The sequence below is a fragment of the Tetrahymena thermophila genome (genome assembly GCF_000189635.1).
Source record: "Tetrahymena thermophila SB210 genomic scaffold scf_8254716, whole genome shotgun sequence".
Taxonomy (NCBI): Eukaryota; Ciliophora; class Oligohymenophorea; order Hymenostomatida; family Tetrahymenidae; genus Tetrahymena; species Tetrahymena thermophila.
In genome coordinates this window covers 598,707-619,206 of record NW_002476481.1, presented here as the reverse complement: position 1 = coordinate 619,206, position 20,500 = coordinate 598,707, and the positions used below count along the sequence as shown (strand labels likewise).

The 20,500-nt window shown below is 22.0% G+C and overlaps 5 protein-coding genes across 5 annotated transcripts; all 5 read left to right on the top strand. All coding sequences in view use genetic code 6, as the record gives it.

Annotated features, from left to right (window-relative positions):
- TTHERM_00102700 (hypothetical protein) lies at positions 1-772 on the top strand (the record flags this gene model as incomplete). The annotated part of the gene is made up of 3 exons (XM_001012220.1): positions 1-299; positions 439-589; positions 710-772. The coding sequence occupies 3 exons, from the start codon at positions 1-3 to the stop codon at positions 770-772; spliced, it is 513 nt and encodes a 170-aa protein (XP_001012220.1).
- A 1,884-nt stretch (positions 773-2,656) lies between these two features.
- Positions 2,657-5,770, top strand: TTHERM_00102690 (transmembrane protein, putative; the record flags this gene model as incomplete). The annotated part of the gene is made up of 5 exons (XM_001012219.2): positions 2,657-2,885; positions 3,081-3,216; positions 3,279-5,550; positions 5,635-5,658; positions 5,723-5,770. 5 exons carry the CDS (start codon positions 2,657-2,659, stop codon positions 5,768-5,770), a joined length of 2,709 nt encoding a protein of 902 aa, XP_001012219.2.
- A 3,049-nt stretch (positions 5,771-8,819) lies between these two features.
- Positions 8,820-12,109, top strand: TTHERM_00102680 (transmembrane protein, putative; the record flags this gene model as incomplete). Its single annotated transcript, XM_001012218.2, has 3 exons — positions 8,820-8,934; positions 8,998-9,386; positions 9,701-12,109. 3 exons carry the CDS (start codon positions 8,820-8,822, stop codon positions 12,107-12,109), a joined length of 2,913 nt encoding a protein of 970 aa, XP_001012218.2.
- Positions 12,110-13,762: 1,653 nt separating this feature from the next.
- TTHERM_000102679 (transmembrane protein, putative) lies at positions 13,763-16,693 on the top strand (the record flags this gene model as incomplete). Its single annotated transcript, XM_012796623.1, has 4 exons — positions 13,763-15,818; positions 15,924-16,171; positions 16,322-16,448; positions 16,551-16,693. The coding sequence occupies 4 exons, from the start codon at positions 13,763-13,765 to the stop codon at positions 16,691-16,693; spliced, it is 2,574 nt and encodes an 857-aa protein (XP_012652077.1).
- A 1,170-nt stretch (positions 16,694-17,863) lies between these two features.
- TTHERM_00102670 (hypothetical protein) lies at positions 17,864-19,360 on the top strand (the record flags this gene model as incomplete). Its single annotated transcript, XM_001012217.2, has 3 exons — positions 17,864-18,871; positions 18,924-19,099; positions 19,294-19,360. The coding sequence occupies 3 exons, from the start codon at positions 17,864-17,866 to the stop codon at positions 19,358-19,360; spliced, it is 1,251 nt and encodes a 416-aa protein (XP_001012217.2).
- Between the last annotated feature and the right edge of the window lie 1,140 nt (positions 19,361-20,500).

Below are 20,500 nucleotides of genomic sequence, written 5' to 3'. Positions count from 1 at the left end.
ATGACTCTAAAGGTGTACAATTATTTGTTCGAGGCGGTTCTGTTTCCTGATGAAGAATTCGATAATCATGTACTTTTCCTTGAAAATGAATTTCAAGTAGATGTGCTGTTTCCTGAAAATTAAGATTCTAACTTCTCCCTTAGAGAGGATTAGAGGTTGCTGAGGAGGAAGGGCATCCAGTTTGGACTATGTAAAACGTAGTTGAAGGTGATGAATTTCCTGCTTAATTAGTCTGAAAGTTACAATTAGCTAAGTCTGTAGCAGAAGTAGTAGTTTGATCACAGAGAAAATTTGTTTGGGTTAATATGATTTTTGTAATATTTTAATAATAAATTTTATTTTATTATTAATGTCAAAATTTCAATTACTATTTTTCTATTAACATTTTAATTTAAAAAGCAAATATTATTATTTTATATATCATGTTTTAACTAAAAGTTAATAATAGAAATTCTTACTTATGATAGACGAGTTTGAAGATTAATTTGAATAAGAAATCAAATTAGATGAAGAAGAAGAACTAATTCAAAAATTATTATTAGAAAAAAAGAATCAATCTCACATCAGACATTATAAAAAGCTGTAAGTTGTAATAATTAAAAATTAATCATAAAATCAGTAAATGTTTACTCTCTCTCAAATTTTTTAGAAATTCTTAAAATTGTATTATAAATTTAATTAAAAATTTTTATTTTTTTTACCAAAATAGTTGCATCAAGGGTTGTTAGTGATTTATTGGAACTACTCCCCTCCTAACGTAATTTCTTTATGAAAAAATTTAATATTTGATTAAATCTTCTTTATTTTTTATTTTACTAAGTTCGAAACCCTTTTCTAAGCAATTTTAGTAATATGAGAATAATTTAGGGTTTTGGAAATTTTATATTAATCTTTTAGAAATCAATTTTATGAATAATAATTTGATTTGTTATTTAATAAAATAAGGTTTTTGACTTTTATTTTACTTTTAAATGTAAAATTTTATATTAACAAAATATTTGATTAAAAATTAATAAATAAATAAAGACAATCTAAAATAAATAAAAATAATTTTGTATATTTTATTTAATACTTAAAAAATTAGAGATATTTACATTTTTTGTGTTTTCTCATAATTGGGGTTTATTAAGCAGAAAATGTTTATACTTTATAATTAAAGATTACTATTGTTACTATATAATTAATTGAGTAGGATTTACAAAAAATAATTAAAAAAAGATCAAACATTGTTTACTTTGTTTAAGATATAATTATCAATAGTATTAATAATTAATTGTATATTTATTGCAAATATGTTTTTATTTTAATATTTTAATTAATAAATAATTTATTTTAGATTTCTTTTTAATAGTCTTCCCATGAGCTAACATCAAAATGAATTATGTTAAATTTTATAAAATTAAAATTAGATATTAAGACATAAAATATTTACTTTGTTTATTGCTTTAATTAATATAGTAAAAATTTATATATGGTTAAGTAAGCTAAATGAAATATTTGTATAATGAATCTTTCTAAACCTAAATTTCGAATTAAAATATATAAAAGAAAATTTCTTTAATTTATCAATATTTGATGCTTATTTTTCTATTTCTTGCAAAAATATTTGTGGTAAAAAAAGTTAAGTAAATTTTTTTCCAAATTTTTATATATTAACCATTAATTTGCTAAATATGTATTTTTAGTGTAAATCTAAAGCAATAATTACTAATTGTTAGAATTAGATTACAATTTATTACAAGAAGTAAATCAAATAGGAAAAATTTTAATATTAACTATTATAATGAGTTAAAAAAATTATCCTTTTGTTATCTAGAAAATAAAAATAACTAGAATTATTTTTATTTAATAATTAATGGAAATAAATAGATTTGACTATAAAGTGCATGAATATCCTTTTAGCTTACATTTAATACTTTTAAAAACTAATTAATTTTAGAATTGAACTTAATTTTTTGAGCTTTTCTTTTTATCATTTTTATTTTGAAAATTAATAAAATAAATCTAAATTTATTTATTGAAGGATATAAATTACTTATTAATAGATCCTGTTCTATAATTTTACTATTTTTTAATAAGAATTATTTTAGAAAAAAGTTTCTATTTATTTTGTAGTTAATATATATTTTTTAAATAAAACACAATCACAATTAATTGAATGATTTAAGACAGTAATTTTTCTTTTATAACATTCCAATATTAAAGTATAAGATTGAATTTAAAAAGATGCAAAAATATTTTGAATTCAACATATCTATATTATAACTAAGTAACCAAAATGTCAATTAATGGTAGAATTTAAATTTCAAATTAAAAATATCTATTTAAGATGAATAAATATTAATCAAAAAATCTTCAATAATAGAAAAAGCTATCACTAATAGTCATAACAAAATAGCAAAATTATTAACTATTGATCAGATTAGATATATGTAATAAGAAGTAATAATTAATTTCATAATCAATAAAAAATTTATAATTAATTAAATAAATAAATGATTATTTAGTTTTTTTTATAATATTTGATTAACTAAATTGAGTTTAAGTAACAAAACAAAAATAATTTAATAAAAGTTTGTTTTTAAAATGAATATAAATATTTTATTGATATTTATAACTACTTTATTTACCAGTTTTATTTTATGCTAGGATAATAATGAACAACAACAACAACAACTATAAAAATAATTACAATATCATGAATTTAAATAATTCCAGAAATAAAAAAACTCAATAAAAGATATTTAGGTATAAAGAGGAATTGAATTTTATTATTTGGAAGAAAAAAATCAAAAGCTAATATAATTACGAAATTTAGACTTTGGTGATTTTGGGGATTATCAATTATTAGGTTTCTATTTTGAAGATTCAATTTCAGCTTGTAGGTAAATAATTTGATTTATTTTGCTTGGAAGCAAAATTTAATTTTTGAATTCATCTTATTACTTACAGATTACTTTTCTTTTTTAATAAATTAATTAGTCAGTTTGATAATTAGATCTTATCAGATATTCATATTTTCTTAAATAATTACTAAATTCATGAGGTTAGATGTATTAATTAATACATTTTCATAAAAGTTTATCAAACTTTAAATGAAGAGCAAATATTAGTTTATCCACTTATAAAGCAGTTTGAATTAATTGAAAAGCAGTTAAATCTTAGCAAATCGTAAGAGTAAGAATAGATAAAAAAAACTACTCATGCAAAGATAGAGTAAATTTATTTTTATTTTAATCATAACCTTATCTAATTGCTTGTATTTATTAAAATAATAGAGGATACGCTTTGCTTCTAAATAAAATATAACCACATAACCAAGTTTTTTAGAATCAATAAAGACCTGAAATCAAAATAAATTATTCCAATTAAGCCTTAACAATTAATCAAAAATTATTATAAAATAATTAATCCTAATTAAGATTTGTTGGATTTGAGAATCAGTAATCAGGTAAGAGATTATTGGCTAGTAAGTGTACTGAAGGATGTAAAAACTGTATAGGAAAATTTTGTGTTGCAGGTTAGTGTAAATAAGGCTATTATTATAATAATAATATCTTAAATATTTAATGCCTGAATTGTGATTAAAGTTGCTTAGAATGTAATGGAGCTGGAAATAGTAAATGCACCTCTTGTAGAGATAATTTTTAATTATAAAATGGTTAATGTATTTCATGTAAAATAAATAATGGTGAGTTTTATGACTCAAGTAAGAAAAAATGCCAACCATGCTCTCCTAACTGCTTAGCTTGCTCTGATCAAAATACTTGCACACAATGTGCCAATAATTTTCAACTAACTGGCAAAATATGTTCTTAGGCATGCGATAAAATAGATTAGTTTTAGGATAAAACAAGTTAATGTAAGTAATGTCATCCCTCTTGTTAAACTTGTGTTAACGCTGCTACAATCTGCACATCATGCCATACTAATTTTTATTTAAATACTCTGAGCTAAACATGTTAAAGTTAATGTGATTAGCCTGGGTTTTTCATTTAGTAAAATAACTGTATTCCTTGTGATTCTTCATGCCTAACTTGCACAGGAACATCTACGAATTGCACTTCATGCTAACCTGATTTATTTTTAAATGTTTTATAATCTACTTGCTCACCCAAATGTCCTGAAAATGGTTTTTATATTTCAGGTTAAAGCTGTATGCCATGTGACCCTTCATGTGCTACTTGTTCAGGACCACTTTAAACTTAGTGTAATTCTTGCTAATCAAATTTTTTTTTATCTGGTGATGATAAAATTTGTAAAGCTTGTCCAAATTCATCAATTGATCCCTCAATCATAGCTTAAAAAATGTAAAATTGCTCTTAAATTACTCAAAAATGTTTGCTTAATTCTTAGACAAATAAATATGAATTAACAGCCATATGTAATTAGTGCTAAAGTCCTCAAGTATTATCTAATAATAATTGTGTTTAAACATGCTCAGAAGTAGCCTAAGACTATTCTTATAACTAATTTCTAGGATAATGCTAGTGTATACCATCTAGCCCATTCTAACACAATTTATAGAATGATAATATATTATGTAGTAGCTTTTAGTTATCTGGGTATTACTGTGATTAAAATAAAATATGTAATCCTTGCTTATAGTCTAAATGTTAAATCTGTTCTAATCAGTAAGTTTGCACTACTTGTGAGTAAAGTTATTACCTGTGGTAGAATAATTGTATAAATGCTTGCGAATCTGACTTAGGTTTAGAAGTTTCATAGTCAAATAAGGAATGCATTTGTAAACCAAACTACATATTTTATGCTTAGAAATAAATTTGTATTTTAGAGTTATAAATTAGCTCAATTAAACTGACTAAAGATTCATAATATAATATTATAACTGTTGTTTTCAATAGAGCTCCTTATCCGGATGAATTAAAAACAATGAGCTTGAAAATTGATCCTAATAAGTTAATTCCAAATACAGACTACACAATAGTCTCTTAATAGTAAAACGATAAAAACTTAATTTTTTAAGTCTCAACAAATTAAAATATCAAAATAAGCTAAATAGTTATCAATTATAATAGTAAATAAGCTATTTATAAAGTTTAAAATACAATTCTTACATCTGAGGAAGCCAATTAGCATCTATAAAGTTAACAAAGTACAATGAATAGCATGAATAGTTTGGGTCAAACTTTAAGTCCATAAGAAGGTACTGCATAGTCTATAGTTAACATCCTTAAAAATTTTTAAATAATATGTTTGTTGTCTAATTTTGTTTAACTTTTAGGTCCTCTAATTGTTTTCAAAGATTATCTACCACAACCTCTATATGTTGGAGCTCTGTTGGGAGCATCTTTCATTTTCACTGAAATTCCAAATTCTGATGAACTAAGTGCAAATCTAATTGATTCTAATAATAATAGCTCAGAACAAAACAGCTAATAATCTTTACTTGAGCATCTAGGATTTAGTGAAAATATTTACTCAAATTTACCTATTCCTCATTTGCTTCTTATAGTTTGTGTTGTAATAAGTTTAATTTGCTTATTTGCAAGATGGATTATGAAAGGTAAGCAATACACTATGACAATAGTAAATTTTTTAGTCAATGCTATGTCATAGTTGCATCAAGGATATATTACATGCAGCCTTTTTAGTATATTTTACTCTTTATAGTACTCTTCATAAAGATTTGTTGCTGTAATCTAATTATTAATGCATATCATATTTTTAATATTGATTTGTGTCATAATATTTAAAAAAGATATTGCATATATCAAAAATAATATACCAAATTTTATGCTTAACTTGAATATTAAATCAAGAGGTTGGAAGAGCTATTTAATTATGAGCTATCTGAAGAAATACATATGTATAACTATCATATATGCATTTTATTATAACCCATTAGCATGTTGCATAGTAATATCAGTAAATTTTGTTTGCTTTGCTATGTATTTGCTATACTTCAGATTCTTTACTTTAAAAATTTGCAATATTTATAAGATATTTTAAGAGCTAGTTATATCATTAACATTTATTTTATTTACTGTTAGCGTTAAAAAATAATAGTAAATGATGCAAAATGATATAATATCAAATGAAGAGTTGATTAGTACAATCGAATTTAGTCTAATAGTCTTGTATATGGTTATTTCATGCTTAATTATAAGCTTTTTTATTTTCATAGCAAGAACTTGTATTTAAATCTTTCTAATAGTTCAAAAAGCAAGGAAATATTTTTAAGAAAAAAGAAATTTTAAAACTCCTAGCCAAGAGCTAGATTATTTATTAAACCAAATATGCACTTAGAAAAAGCAGAATGTAGAGTTATCAGTCATAAAAATACAACTTAGACCTTCCTAAAAAAATAAAAGTTGTAGTAACAACAACACTGTAAAAAATAATTTAAATAATGAAAGTTTCAAAGAAGAAATTATTTGATTTTTAAAAATCATAAAATATAAATAAATTTTTTCATAATAAAGATTTAACTAAAAAATAAATTAATAAATATCTATATTGAAATTACTTTTAAAATAAAAATTCAATTATTTATTCGTATTCACTAATATATATATCTATCTACTTAATTATTTTCTTAAATTAATGAATTTTTAAATAAATATATTTATTTATTGTAATTTTTTTATTGTATTTAATTTACTCACATTTTTTACAAGCCTAGCCATTTTATGGTTAGTTTGATTTAATATTCTTTATTTTTATTTACAAGATTTGAAACCTTTTTCTAAGCATTTATAGTATAGCTATTGTATGAAACTAATGCATGAATTTGTATTAATCTTTTCGAAATCAATTTTATCTAAAATAATTTGATTTGCATAATTTGTTATTTAATACTTAAAAAATTAGAGATATCTAACTCTCTTGAGTTTTTTTATAATTTGGTTTTATTTAGTAGCAAATTTTGATATTTTATAATGAATATATTACTATAATTATTCTAAAATTAAGTAGAATTTAGAAAAAATAATTAATAAATGATTGAAATTTGCTTACTTTGTTTATGAAAAAAATATCAATCATTATTACTAATTAATTTTATGTTTATTGTATTAAATATGTTTTTATTTTAATATTTTAAGTAATTAAGAATTTTCTTTAGATTTCTTATGAGTTAACATCAAAATGGATTATGTTAAATTTCATATAATTAAAATTAGAATTTAAAGTAAAAAGCATTTACTATTTTTTTGTGAACTGATTGCTTTAATAAATATAGTAAGGTTAAGTAAGCTAAATGAATATTTGAATAATGAATCTTTAAATACTCTAATTTAATTTTATTTCGAATTAAATTATATAAAAGAAATTTTCTTTTATTTAATAAATATTAGATTTTCTTTTTTATATTTTCTTGCAAAAACATTTGTGGTAATTAAAAGTTAAGTAAAAATTTTAATATATCAACTTTTAATATAATAAATAATTATTTTTAGTGTAAATCTAAAGCAATAAATACTAATTATTAATATTAGATTACAATTTTTAACAAGAAGCAAACCATTATTTTAATAAAAACTGTTACTATGAGTAAAAAGTTATTTTTAATTCATTTAAAAAAAAATAAGAAGAATTATAAATATTTAATAATTAATGGAAATAAATATTTTTGACATTGAATTACATAAATATACTTTTTACTTACATAAATATACTTTTTACTTACATTTAATAACCTTTAAAAGCTAATAGATTTTGGAATTGTAATTAGTTTTTGAGCATTTTTCAAAATTAAAAAAATATATCTAAATTTATTAATTGAAGGATAAAAGTTACATATTAATATATCCTGTTATCTATAATTTTACTATTTTTTTGATAATAATTATTTTTAAGGTTAGACAAAAGTTTCTATTTAGTGATTTATTATCAAAAATATATTTTTTTAAAAATAAAAAGACAAACATTGTTGAGTAATTTAATAGAGCAATTTTTCTTTTTAGAATATTCTCATATTAAAATATAGGATTGAATTTAAGCACATAAAAAATATTTTGAATTCAAGATATAAAAACTAAGTAACTAACATATGTGTCAATTAATGAAAGAATTTTAAATTTAAATAAAAAAATCAATGATAGATAATTAAATATTAATAAAAGAATCTTCAATTACAGAACAAACTATCACTAATAGTCATAATAAAATAGAAAAGTCGTTAACTATATATCAGATTAGATGTATATAATAATAAGAAGTACGAATTAATTTCATAATCAATAAAAAATAAATTATTAAATAAATAAATGATTATCAAGATTATTTATAATATTTGATAAACTAAATAAAATCAATTTAAGTAACAAAGCAAAAATAATTAAATAAAAGTCTATTACGAAAATGAATATAAATATTGTATTGATGTTGATAACTATTTTATTTATCAGTTTTATTTTATGCTAGGATAATGATGAAAAATAATAATAATAACAATATCTTGAATTTAAATCATTCTAAAAGTAAAAAATTTCAATAAAAGATATTTAGGTATTAAGAGGAATTGAATTTTATTATTTGGAAGAAAAAAATCAAAAGCATATATAATTAAGAAATTTAGACTTTGGTGATTTTGGGGATAATCAATTATTGGGTTTCTATTTTGAAGATTTAATTTCAGCTTGTAGGTAAATAATTTGATTATTTTACTTGAAATCAAAATTTAATTTTTTGAATTAATCTTATTACTTACAAATTACTTTTTCTTTATAATAAATTAATTAGTCAATTTGATAATTAGATCTTATCAGATATTCATATTTTCTTATATAATTACCAAATTCAAGAGGTTAGATGTATTAATTAATACATATTCATAACAGTTTATCAAACTTTAAATGAAGAGCAAAGATTAGTTTATCCACTTTTAAAGAAGTTTGAAATAATAGAAAAGCAGCTAAATCATAGCAAATAGTAAGAATAATTAAAGTAGCTAACTCATGCTAAGATAGAGTAAATTTATTTTTAATTTAATCATAAATTTATCTAATTTGCTTAAATTTATTAAAATAATAGAGGATACGCTTTGCTTCTAAATAAAATATAACCACATAACCAAGTTTTTTAGAATCAATAAAGACCTGAAATCTAAATAAATTATTCCAATTAAGCCTTAACAATTAATCAAAAATTATTATAAAATAATTAATCCTAATTAAGATTAGTTGGATTTGAGAATCAGTAATCAGGTAAGAGATTATTGGCTAGTTAATGTACTGAGGGATGTAAAAACTGTATAGGAAAATGGTGTGTTGCAAATTAGTGTAAAAAAGGCTATTATTATAATAATAATTTCTTCAATGTTTAATGCCTTAATTGTGATTAAAGTTGCTTAGAATGTAATGGATCTGGAAATAGTAAATGCACCTCTTGTAGAGATAATCTTAAATTATAAAATGGTCAATGTATTTCATGTAAAATAAATAATGGTGAGTTTTATGACTCAAGTTTGAAAAAATGCCAACCATGCTCTCCTAATTGCTTAGTTTGTTCTGATCAAAATACTTGCACACAGTGTGCCAGTAATTTTCAATTAACTGACAAAATATGTTCTTAGGCATGCATTCAAAAAAATTAATTTCTGGATAAAACGAATTAATGTTAAGATTGTGATTCCTCTTGTTAAACTTGTGTTAACGCTGCTACAATCTGTACATCATGCCCTAGTAATTTTTATTTAAATACTCAGAGCTAAAAATGTTAAATTTAATGTGATTAGCCTGGGTTTTTCATTTAGCAAAATAACTGTTTTCCTTGTGATTCTTCATGTCTAACTTGCACAGGAACATCTACAAATTGCACTTCATGCTAACCTGATTTATTTTTAAATGTTTCTCAATCTACTTGCTTACCCAGTTGTCCTGAAAATGGTTTTTATGTTTCAGGTTAAAGCTGTATGCCATGTGATCCTACATGTGCTACTTGTTCAGGACCACTTTAAACTTAGTGTAATTCTTGTTAATCAAATTTATTTTAATATGATGATGATAAAATGTGTAAGGCTTGTCCAAATTCATCGATTGATCCCTCAATCATAGCTTAAAAAATGTAAAATTGCTCTTAAATTACTTAAAAATGTTTACTTAGTTCTTAGACAAATAAATATGAATTAACAGCCATATGTAATTAATGCTAAAGTCCTTAAGTATTATCTAATAATAATTGTGTTTAAACATGCTCAGAAGTAGCCTAAGACTATATCTTTAACTAATCTCTTGGATATTGTTAGTGTATACCATCTAGTCCATACTAACACAACTTACCGAATGGTAATATATTATGTAATAGCTTTTAGTTATCTGGATATTACTGTGATCAAAATAAAATATGTAATCCTTGCTAATAGTCTAAATGTTAAATCTGTGCTAATCAGTAAATTTGCACTGCTTGTGAGTAAAGTTATTACATGTGGTAGAATAATTGCATAAATGCTTGCGAATCTGACTTAGGTTTAGAAGTTTCATAGTCAAATAAGGAATGCATTTGTAAACCAAACTACATATTTTATGCTTAGAAATAAATTTGTATTTTATAGTTATAAATTAACTCAATAAAACTGACTAAAGATTTATAATATAATATTATAACTGTTGTTTTCAATAGATCTCCTTATCCGGATGAGTTAAAAACTATAAGCTTGTAAATTGATCCCAATAAGTTAATTCCAAATACAGACTACAGAATAGTCTCTTAATAGTAAAACGATAAAAACTTAATTTTTTAAGTCTCAACAAATTAAAATATCAAAATAAGCTAAATAGTTATCAATTATAATAGTAAATAAGCTATTTATAAAGTTTAAAATACAATTCTTACATCTGAGGAAGCCAATTAGCATCTATAAAGTTAACAAAGTACAATGAATAGCATGAATAGTTTGGGTCAAACTTTAAGTCCATAAGAAGGTACTGCATAGTCTATAGTTAACATCCTTAAAAATTTTTAAATAATATGTTTGTTGTCTAATTTTGTTTAACTTTTAGGTCCTCTAATTGTTTTCAAAGATTATCTACCACAACCTCTATATGTTGGAGCTCTGTTGGGAGCATCTTTCATTTTCACTGAAATTCCAAATTCTGAGGAACTGAGTGCAAATCTAATTAATTCTAATAGTAACAATTAAGAGTAAAGCAGCTAACAATCTTTACTTGAGCATTTAGGTTTTAGTGAAAATATTTACTCTAACTTACCTATTCCTCATTTGCTTCTTATAGTTTGTGTTGTAATAAGTTTACTTTGCTTATTTGCAAGATGGATTATGAAAGGTAAGCAATACACTATGACAATAGTGAATCTTTTAGTTAATGCTATGTCATCATTTCATCAAGGATATATTACATGTAGCCTTTTTAGTATATTTTACTCTTTATAGTACTCTTCATAAAGATTAGTTGCTGTAATCTAGTTATCAATGCACATCATATTTTTAATACTTATTTGTGTGATTGTAATTAAAAAAGATATTGCATATATCAAAAATAATATACCAAATTTTATGCTTAACTTGAACATTAAATCAAGAGGTTGGAAGAGCTATTTAATTATGAGCTATCTGAAGAAATACATTTGTATAACTATCATATATGCAATTTATTATAACCCATTAGCATGTTGCATAGCAATATCAGTTAATTTTGTTTGCTTTGCTATGTATTTGCTATACTTCAGATTCTTCACTTCAAAAATTTGCAATATTTATAAGATATTTTAAGAGCTAGTTATATCATTAACATTTATTTTATTTGCTGTTAGTGTTAAAAAATAATAGTAAATGATGCAAAAAGATATAATCTCAAACGAAGAGATGATTAGCACAATCGATTTTAGTCTAATAGTCTTGTTTATGATCATTTCATGCTTAGCTTTAAGCTTTTTTATTTTCATAGCAAGAACTAGTGTTTAAATCTTTATGATAGTTCTAAAAATAAGGAAATATTTTTAAGAAAAAAAAAAATTTAAAACTCCTAGCTAAGAACTTGATTTTTTATTCACTTAGAAAAAGCAGAATCTAGAGTTACCAGTTATAAAAATACAAATTAGATCCTCATATATAAATAAAACTAGTAGTAACAACAACTCTGTAAAAAATAATTTAAAGAATGATAGTTTAAAAGAAGAAATTATTTGATTTTAAAAAATCTTAAAACAAAAATTAATTTTCTAATGATTATATAATAAAATGAATGAATTAATAAATAAATATCTATATTTAAATAATTATTTTTAAATTAATAAAGTAATTTATTTATATTCATCAACATCTCTAATAAATTCTTTTCTTAAATTAATGAATATTTAAAAAATAAATATATTTATTGTATTTATATTTTATAAAATTTAAATCCCACAAATTTTTAAGAAGCCCAACCATTTAATATAATTTTACTACTTTGTTAAAAGTATAATTTTAGGATTCGAAAAAAGATTATATTTTGTGGTTTATAAACAAAAAAATATTTTTTTTAAATAAAAAGGCAAACATAATTGTATTATTTAAAAAAGTAATTTTCTTTTATGAAAATTCTAATATTAAAATATACAATTGAATTTAAGTAAATAATAAAAAATTTTGAATTCAAAATATCAATATTAATACTAAGTAAACCAAGTGCCAACTAATACCTGAATTTGAAATTTCAAATAAAAAAATATCTATTTATAAGTATTAATCATAGAATCTTCAATTACAGTAGAAACTGTCAGAAATTGTCATAACAAAATAGCAAATTATTGATTATACAATAAATTATGTATATTTAATAAGAATTATGAATTAATTTCATAATCAATAAAAAAATAATAATTAAATAAATAAATATTTTGTTTTCTAGTTTATTTATAATTAATATTTAATTAAATAAATAAAATATAAGTAACAAAAAATAAATAATTCAATAAAAGTTTATTATTAAAATGAACATATATATAATAAATATTGTTTTGATTTTGATAACTATTTTACTTGCCAGTTGCTAGGATATAGCCTAACAACAATAATAATTACAATATCTTGAATTTAAATCTTTCTAAAGCTAAAAAATTTCAATAAAAGATATTTAGGTATTAAGAGAAATTGAATTTTATTATTTGGAAGAAAAAAATCAAAAGCAAATATTATTACGAAATTTAGAGTTTGATGATTTTGGGGATTTTCAATTATTGGGTTTCTATTTTGAAGATTCAATTTCCGCTTGTAGGTAAATAATTTGATTTATTTTGCTTAAAAGCAATATTTAATTTTTTGAATTAATCTAATCACTTATAGTTTAGTTTTTCTTTTTATAAATTAATTAGTCAATTTGATAATTAGATCTTATCAGATATTCCTATTTTCTTAAATAATTAACAAATTCATGAGGTTAGATGTATTAATTAATACATATTCATAACAGTTTATCAAACTATAAATGAAGAGCAAATATTAATTTATCCACTTTTATAGCAGTTTGAATTAATTTAAAAACAGCTAAACCATATCCAATAGTAAGAATAGTTAAAAAAACCTACTCATACTAAGATAGAGTAAATTTATTTTTAGTTTAATCATTACTTTTTCTAATTAGCTTGAATTTATTAAAATAATAGTGGATACGCTTTGCTTCTAAGTAATTAATTACAACCACATAATCAAGTTTTTCAGAATCAATAAAGACCTTAAATCAAAAAATATTCTTCCAAAAAAGATTTAGTAATTAATCAAAATTTATTATAAAAAAATTAATCTTTATTAAGATTCATTGAATTTTAGAAATAGTAATCAGTTAAGAGATTATTGGCTAGTATGTGTACTGACGGATGTAAAAATTGTATTGGAAAATTTTGTATTGCAGGTTAGTGTAAATAAGGTTATTATTATAATAATAATATCCTCAATGTTTAATGCCTGAATTGCGATTAAAGTTGCTTAGAATGTAATGGAGCTGGAAATAGTAAATGCACCTCTTGCAGAGATAATTTTTAATTTTTAAATGGTTAATGTATTTCATGCAAAATAAATAATGGCGAATTTTATGACTCAAGTGACAAAAAATGCCATCCATGCTCTCTTAACTGCTTAACTTGCTCTGATCAAAATACTTGCACATAGTGTGTAAATAATTTTGTTCTAATTGATAAAATATGTTCTTAAACATGCCCTCAAAAAAATTAGTTTTATGATAAAAATAATATATGTTTAAATTGTGATTCCTCTTGTTAAACTTGTATTTACGCTGCTACAATCTGCACATCATGCCCTATTAATTTTTATTTAAATACCAAGAGCTAAAAATGTTAAATTAAATGTGATTAGCCTGGGTTTTTCATTTAATAAAATAATTGTATGCCGTGTGATTCTTCGTGCCTAACTTGCAAAGAAACACCTACAAATTGCACTTCATGCTAACCTTATTAATTTTTAAATGTATTATAATATACTTGCTCACCCAAATGTCCTGAAAATGGTTTTTATATTTCAGGTTAAAGATGTATGCCATGCCATCCTTCATGCGCTACTTGTTCAGGACCATTATAAACTTAGTGCAATTCTTGTTAATCAAATTTATTTAAATATGGTGATGATAAAATTTGCAAGACTTGTCCGAATTCATCTATTGATCACTCAATTACAGTTTAAAAAATGTAAAATTGCTATCAAGTTTCTCAAAAATGTTTACTTAATTTTTAGACATATAAATATGAATTAATAGTTATATGTAGCTAGTGCTAAAATCCTTATGTATTATCTAATAATAATTGTGTTAAAACATGCTCAGAAGTAGCCTAAGACTATAGCTTTAACAATTAACTTGGATATTGTTAGTGTATACCATCTAGTCCATTCTAACACAATTTATAGAATGATAATATATTATGTAGTAGCTTTTAGTTATCTGGATATTATTGTGATTAAAATAAAATATGCAATCCCTGCTAATAGTCTAAATGTTAAATCTGTGTAAATCTGTAAGTTTGTACTACTTGTGAGTAAGGTTATTACTTGTGGTAGAATAATTGTATAAATGCTTGCGAATCTGACTTAGGTTTAGAAGTTTCATAGTCAAATAATCAATGCGTTTGTAAACGAAGCTACATATTTTAAGCTTAGAAATAAATTTGTATTTTATAATTATAAATAAGCTCAATAAAACTCACAAAAGATTCATAATATAATATTATAACTGTTGTTTTCAATAGATCTCCTTATCCTGATGAATTAAAAACAATGAGCTTGCAAATTGACCCCAATAAGTTAATTCCAATTATAGACTACACAATAGTCACATAATACTAAAATGAAAAGAATTTAGTTTTTTATATCTCAACACATTAAAATATCAAAATAAGCTAAATAGTGATCTATTATATCAACATATAAGTTATTTATAAAGTTTAAAATACAGTTCTTACATCTGAGGAAACTAATTATAATCTATAAAGCAGACAAAGTTTAACAAGTTACATGAATAGTTTGGGTCAAACTTTAAGTCCCTAAGAAGGTGCTGCATAGACAATAGTTAACATCCTTAAAAATTTTTAAATAATATGTTTGTTGTTTAATTTCGTATAACTTTTAGGCCCACTAATTGTTTTCAAAGATTATCTACCATAACCTTTATATGTTGGAGCTCTGTTGGGAGCATCTTTCATTTTCACTGAAATTCCAAATTCTGATGAATTAAGTGCAAATCTAATTGGTTCGAATAATAACAATTAAGAATAAAGCAGCTAACAATCTTTGCTTGAGCATCTAGGATTTAATGAAAATATTTACTCTAATTTACCTGTTCCACATTTGCTTCTTATAGCTTGTGTAGTAATAAGTTTACTTTGCTTATGTGCAAGATGGACTATGAAAGGTAAGCAATATACTATGACAATAGTGAATTTTTTAGTCAATGCTATGTCATTGTTACATCAAAGATTTATTACATGCAGCCTTTTTAGTATATTTTACTCTTTAGAGTACTCTTCATAAAGACTAGTTGCTGTAATCTAGTTATTAATGCATATCATATTTTTAATACTTATTTGTGGTATTGTAATTAAAAAAGATATTGAATACATCAAAAATAATATACCCAATTTAATACTTAACTTGAACATCAAATCAAGAGGCTGGAAAAGCTATATAATTATGAATTATCTGAAGAAATACATATGTATAACTATCATATATGCATTTTATCATTACCCTTTAGAATGTTGCATAGTAATATCAGTTAAATTTTTTTGCTTTGCTATGTATTTGCTATATTTTAGATTCTTCACTTTAAAAATTTGCAATATTTATAAGATATTTTAAGAGCTAATTATATCAATAACATTTGTTTTATTTACTCTTAGTGTTAAAAAATAATAGTAAATGATGCAAAAGGATATAATCTCAAATGAAGAGATGATTAGTACAATCGATTTTAGTCTAATAGTCTTGTATATGATCATTTCATGCTTAGCTATAGGCCTTCTTATTTTTATAGCTAAAACTAGTATTTATATCATTATAAAAATTCAAAAAATAAGGAAATATGTTTAAGAAAAAAGAAATTTTAAAACTCCTAGCTAAGAACTTGATTTTTTATTAAACCAAGTGCACACTTAGAATAAGCAGAATCTAGAGTTACCAGTCATAAAAATACAACTTGGATCTTCGTATATAAATAAAATTTGTAAGAGCAGCAACTCTGTAAAAAATAATTTAAAGAATGAAAATTTAAAATAAGAAATTATTTGATTTAATAAGAATTGGAAAATAAATATATTCATTAATATTTCTACTTAATTAATTTTCTTAAATTAATGAATTTTTAAAAATAAATATATTTATTGTATTTATATTTTAGAGTTCTTAAATCCTTCACATTTTTTACTAGCCCATTCATTTTATGAATAAAGAATAGTAAATGAATTAAAAAAAGTAAATAATCAATTTTTATATAAGCATAAAATGGCTGAGCTTCAAAAAATTTGCAGGATTTTAGAATAGTCAATATAACATTTTTAGTGCTTTTAATATCAAAATTTATAAATTTAGATATTGAATGTTTGATATTAAGTTTATTTTAAATTATATAAATTCTAAACTTTTTCTTCATTAAATAAATTGAATAAGATAATAAATAATTTTTTATTAATATTAAGGAAATACAAATTTTAAAAAATAAAAAGTAAGAAAAGGTGTTAAATAAATCCAAAAATAAGATAACATTAATCTGACTAATGGATTTTCAAAAACAAAAAAACAAACAAAACAACTGTAGATGATACAAAAATGAAAAATAATAAATTTAATTTTAATATAATTTATTTTATTTGATTGAAATAAAAATATTTTATTTTAACTTTAGGCACTTTCTTTTAGTAGTGATAGTTAGTTTTGTTTCCAATATTTTATATTTTTTTATAAAATTATAATACAATCAATCCTCATTGATTAAGACCTGCCCCGCCTCCCGTTGAGATCCTAATAATTTTATTTAGAAATAATAAAACTTTTTTTTAAGAGGGATGTCTTTTTTTATGAAAATTGGTCTAATATTTGTGTTTTTATTTTATTAAATTTAATATATAAATTTGATGGTATAACAAATTAATATAAAAAATATTTATCAATCAAGAATTTAAAATGCTTTTATAAAATAGAAATAATTCATATAAAAGTCTTAAAATAAAGCTTCTATTGTAAATTTTATTTAAGATAAATTTTTCTTGAGAAGAAATAAATTTTATAAAAGATTTAGTATTTTTCTTCCTCTTCTTATCACATTTCTAATAGATTTCTTATGATAAAAATAGGTATTTTTGTATTCAAATTATATTTATATTATTTAATATTAAATTTGATTCTAATTTTAATAAAGTAATAATATTTAAATAAAAATATAAATAATAATTAGGATAACTCATGAACAAAATAATTGCTTTAGCTATCATATTAGGCATTACTAATTGCAGCATGCAATTTATGAATGCTTCTTCAGAAAATGGCGTCAAAAATGATTCTTCTAACTCTTTAAAAATAGAATTAAATGAAGATTTTTAATCGATGATGAAAATTGATACTATTGGAGATGTACTAGTACAGTTTGACTTAAATACTGAAATTACTTACTTTACTTCGATTGAATGTGAGGATTGCCTTTATTTTGGAGATTAAAAAGCAACTAGATTCACTTGCTTAAAAGAATTAAGCTGTGTCTAATAAGGCGCATTTGAGTCATTTTCGGATGTTTAAATCAGTTAAGACTATTTTGCTAGTGGGGATATTATTGATGTAAGGATGGTCTTGGGTGATGTGCATTTCTATTTACCTGAAGTTTATTTAGTCAAATCACTTTATACTAAAAATTAAAATCCCTCAAAATATGTTTACCAAAAAATTGGCTTACTTCTAGCTGGTGATAATTCATAAAAATTTGAAAGTCAAATTTTTACTTCTCTCTATAAATAAGGAAAAATAGATAAAATAAGCTACTCACTTTATTATGATGAAAATGTTAAAAATTATTATTTGACCATCCCTGATTATGATTCAAGACTTATACCATCAAGAATATCTCTTTTTAATTTAACTTTAAGTTGGAATGCTGTTTTTGATTATAAGAAAGAGTAATATTTTACTGGATAATTGGATTTTTGTGGCGAACAAATGCTAAAGTAAATTATCCTTAATATTCATTTAGATCCTACTGTGAATGATTAAGTGTTTTAACTAGATGAATCATATTTTGAAGATTTCAATAGATTTATGATTGAACATAGAATGGAACCTGATTTATCTTTATTTACAAAAGAAAAACCTGGAGAATGGTCAACAGACAAGAATTTTTCTATTGATATTAAAATAGATATTGATCAAAATGGAAAACTGCCGAAGCCAAAATAATTTGATGTACAATTTTCTAAGGATGATGTAATTCAAAAAATAGATAATTATTATACTCTTAATATTAATTTCATTAAAGGTCATTAATTCACTCTAGGAAAAAGAATTTTTAGCAGATATTTGTACTACCTATACTAAAATGATAATGGATAGTATAAGGTTGCTTTAGCCCCCTTAAAACAAAAATAATCCTTAAGATAAGAAAAATAATATTATTGAAAAAACCAAATTAAATAATTATACTCTAGCTCCTCAGTAATTAGAAATCACATATTATAAATATAAAGTGCTAAAAGAATTTTATTTTTTAAATGACAAGTTTTTTAAAAATATTTATTTGGTATTTCACTAAAACTTCCTCCTGCTATATATATTTTTTATCTTTATTTTTTGAGCTAAGTTTATGTATCCCTTTTTCTTATTATGATAATTTTAGTTTTATATATTAGGTAACAAAATTTAATTTCTAATCAATTATCAGAAAAATAATATTACTATCATGTCATTTAATTTTGACTAAGCTTTTGATTAAAAGTAAAATTAAGATTGACAAAAAATTTATGTGACGTGATATTTTAGATAGAATAATGTTTCTTTTCTCTTTTTAATAAAACCTTATTTTTAAAATGCTTTATTTTTCTTCTTAGATAAAAAAAATATTTTATTGCATTTCTTTTTAAATATCGAAAAAATTAAAAGAAAAAGAAATATATTTCTATTTTTGATGCAGTGTCTAAGAATAAGATAGATAAATAAGTGTATCAAACCCAAAATTTGAAATAAGCAGGTTTTTTTAAATTATTAAACTAAAAAAAGAAATCTTTTTAGTCCAAATTATTACTTAGTCTCTTACTACTTTCATTTAAATTAATCGTTATAGCTAGTTTTCTGTTAATTTAAAAGGCACTCAGTATCACAATAAAAGCTTATTATTTCCCTCCAAATATAATTTTTTTTATTTTATTTATACTGAGCTTTTCCTAATTATTGTGATCGTTGTATTTTCAAACTTCTATTATTGCATTACGTCATAATGTAAATTTTGGATTATATAGAATATCTAAATTTAACTTAATCTACATCAGCTTAAATAACATTAGTAGCTTTTCAATATAAAAATTTGAATCTTATAAAAAAATTTGTAAAAAAACCTTTAGATAGTTTAAAGGTGGTTTTTGATAATTATTATTATACAAGCTAAGTTAATCAGTTTATTATTATTTAATTTTTTATCCTTTACGCACCTAAAGGGATTTGTTTATTTACAATTTAATTTAAGGTATTACAGCTAATTCATCCTGAGTAACTCACGCAATTATTTATCAATCAAGATATTTTAAAGTTCTAAAAATACTTATGAATCAAAATTTTAAATTTAAAATGTTATAATTATTTTGACATTTAATTTTAATTTTTCTTTTTATATTAGAACATATTTATTTTATTTTTAATATTTTTAAAGTTAATATGATTTCTATTATAAAAATTTACAAAAAATGATATATAAATAAATATAAAAAAAAGAAACTTAAATAATATTTTATATTTAATTTAATTGGTTATATGCCCTTTAATAATATATAATGTTATTTAGTAATCTAAAATTATGATTGTTTTTGCAATATGGATGGACACCTAACAGGAGTTTAAATGACA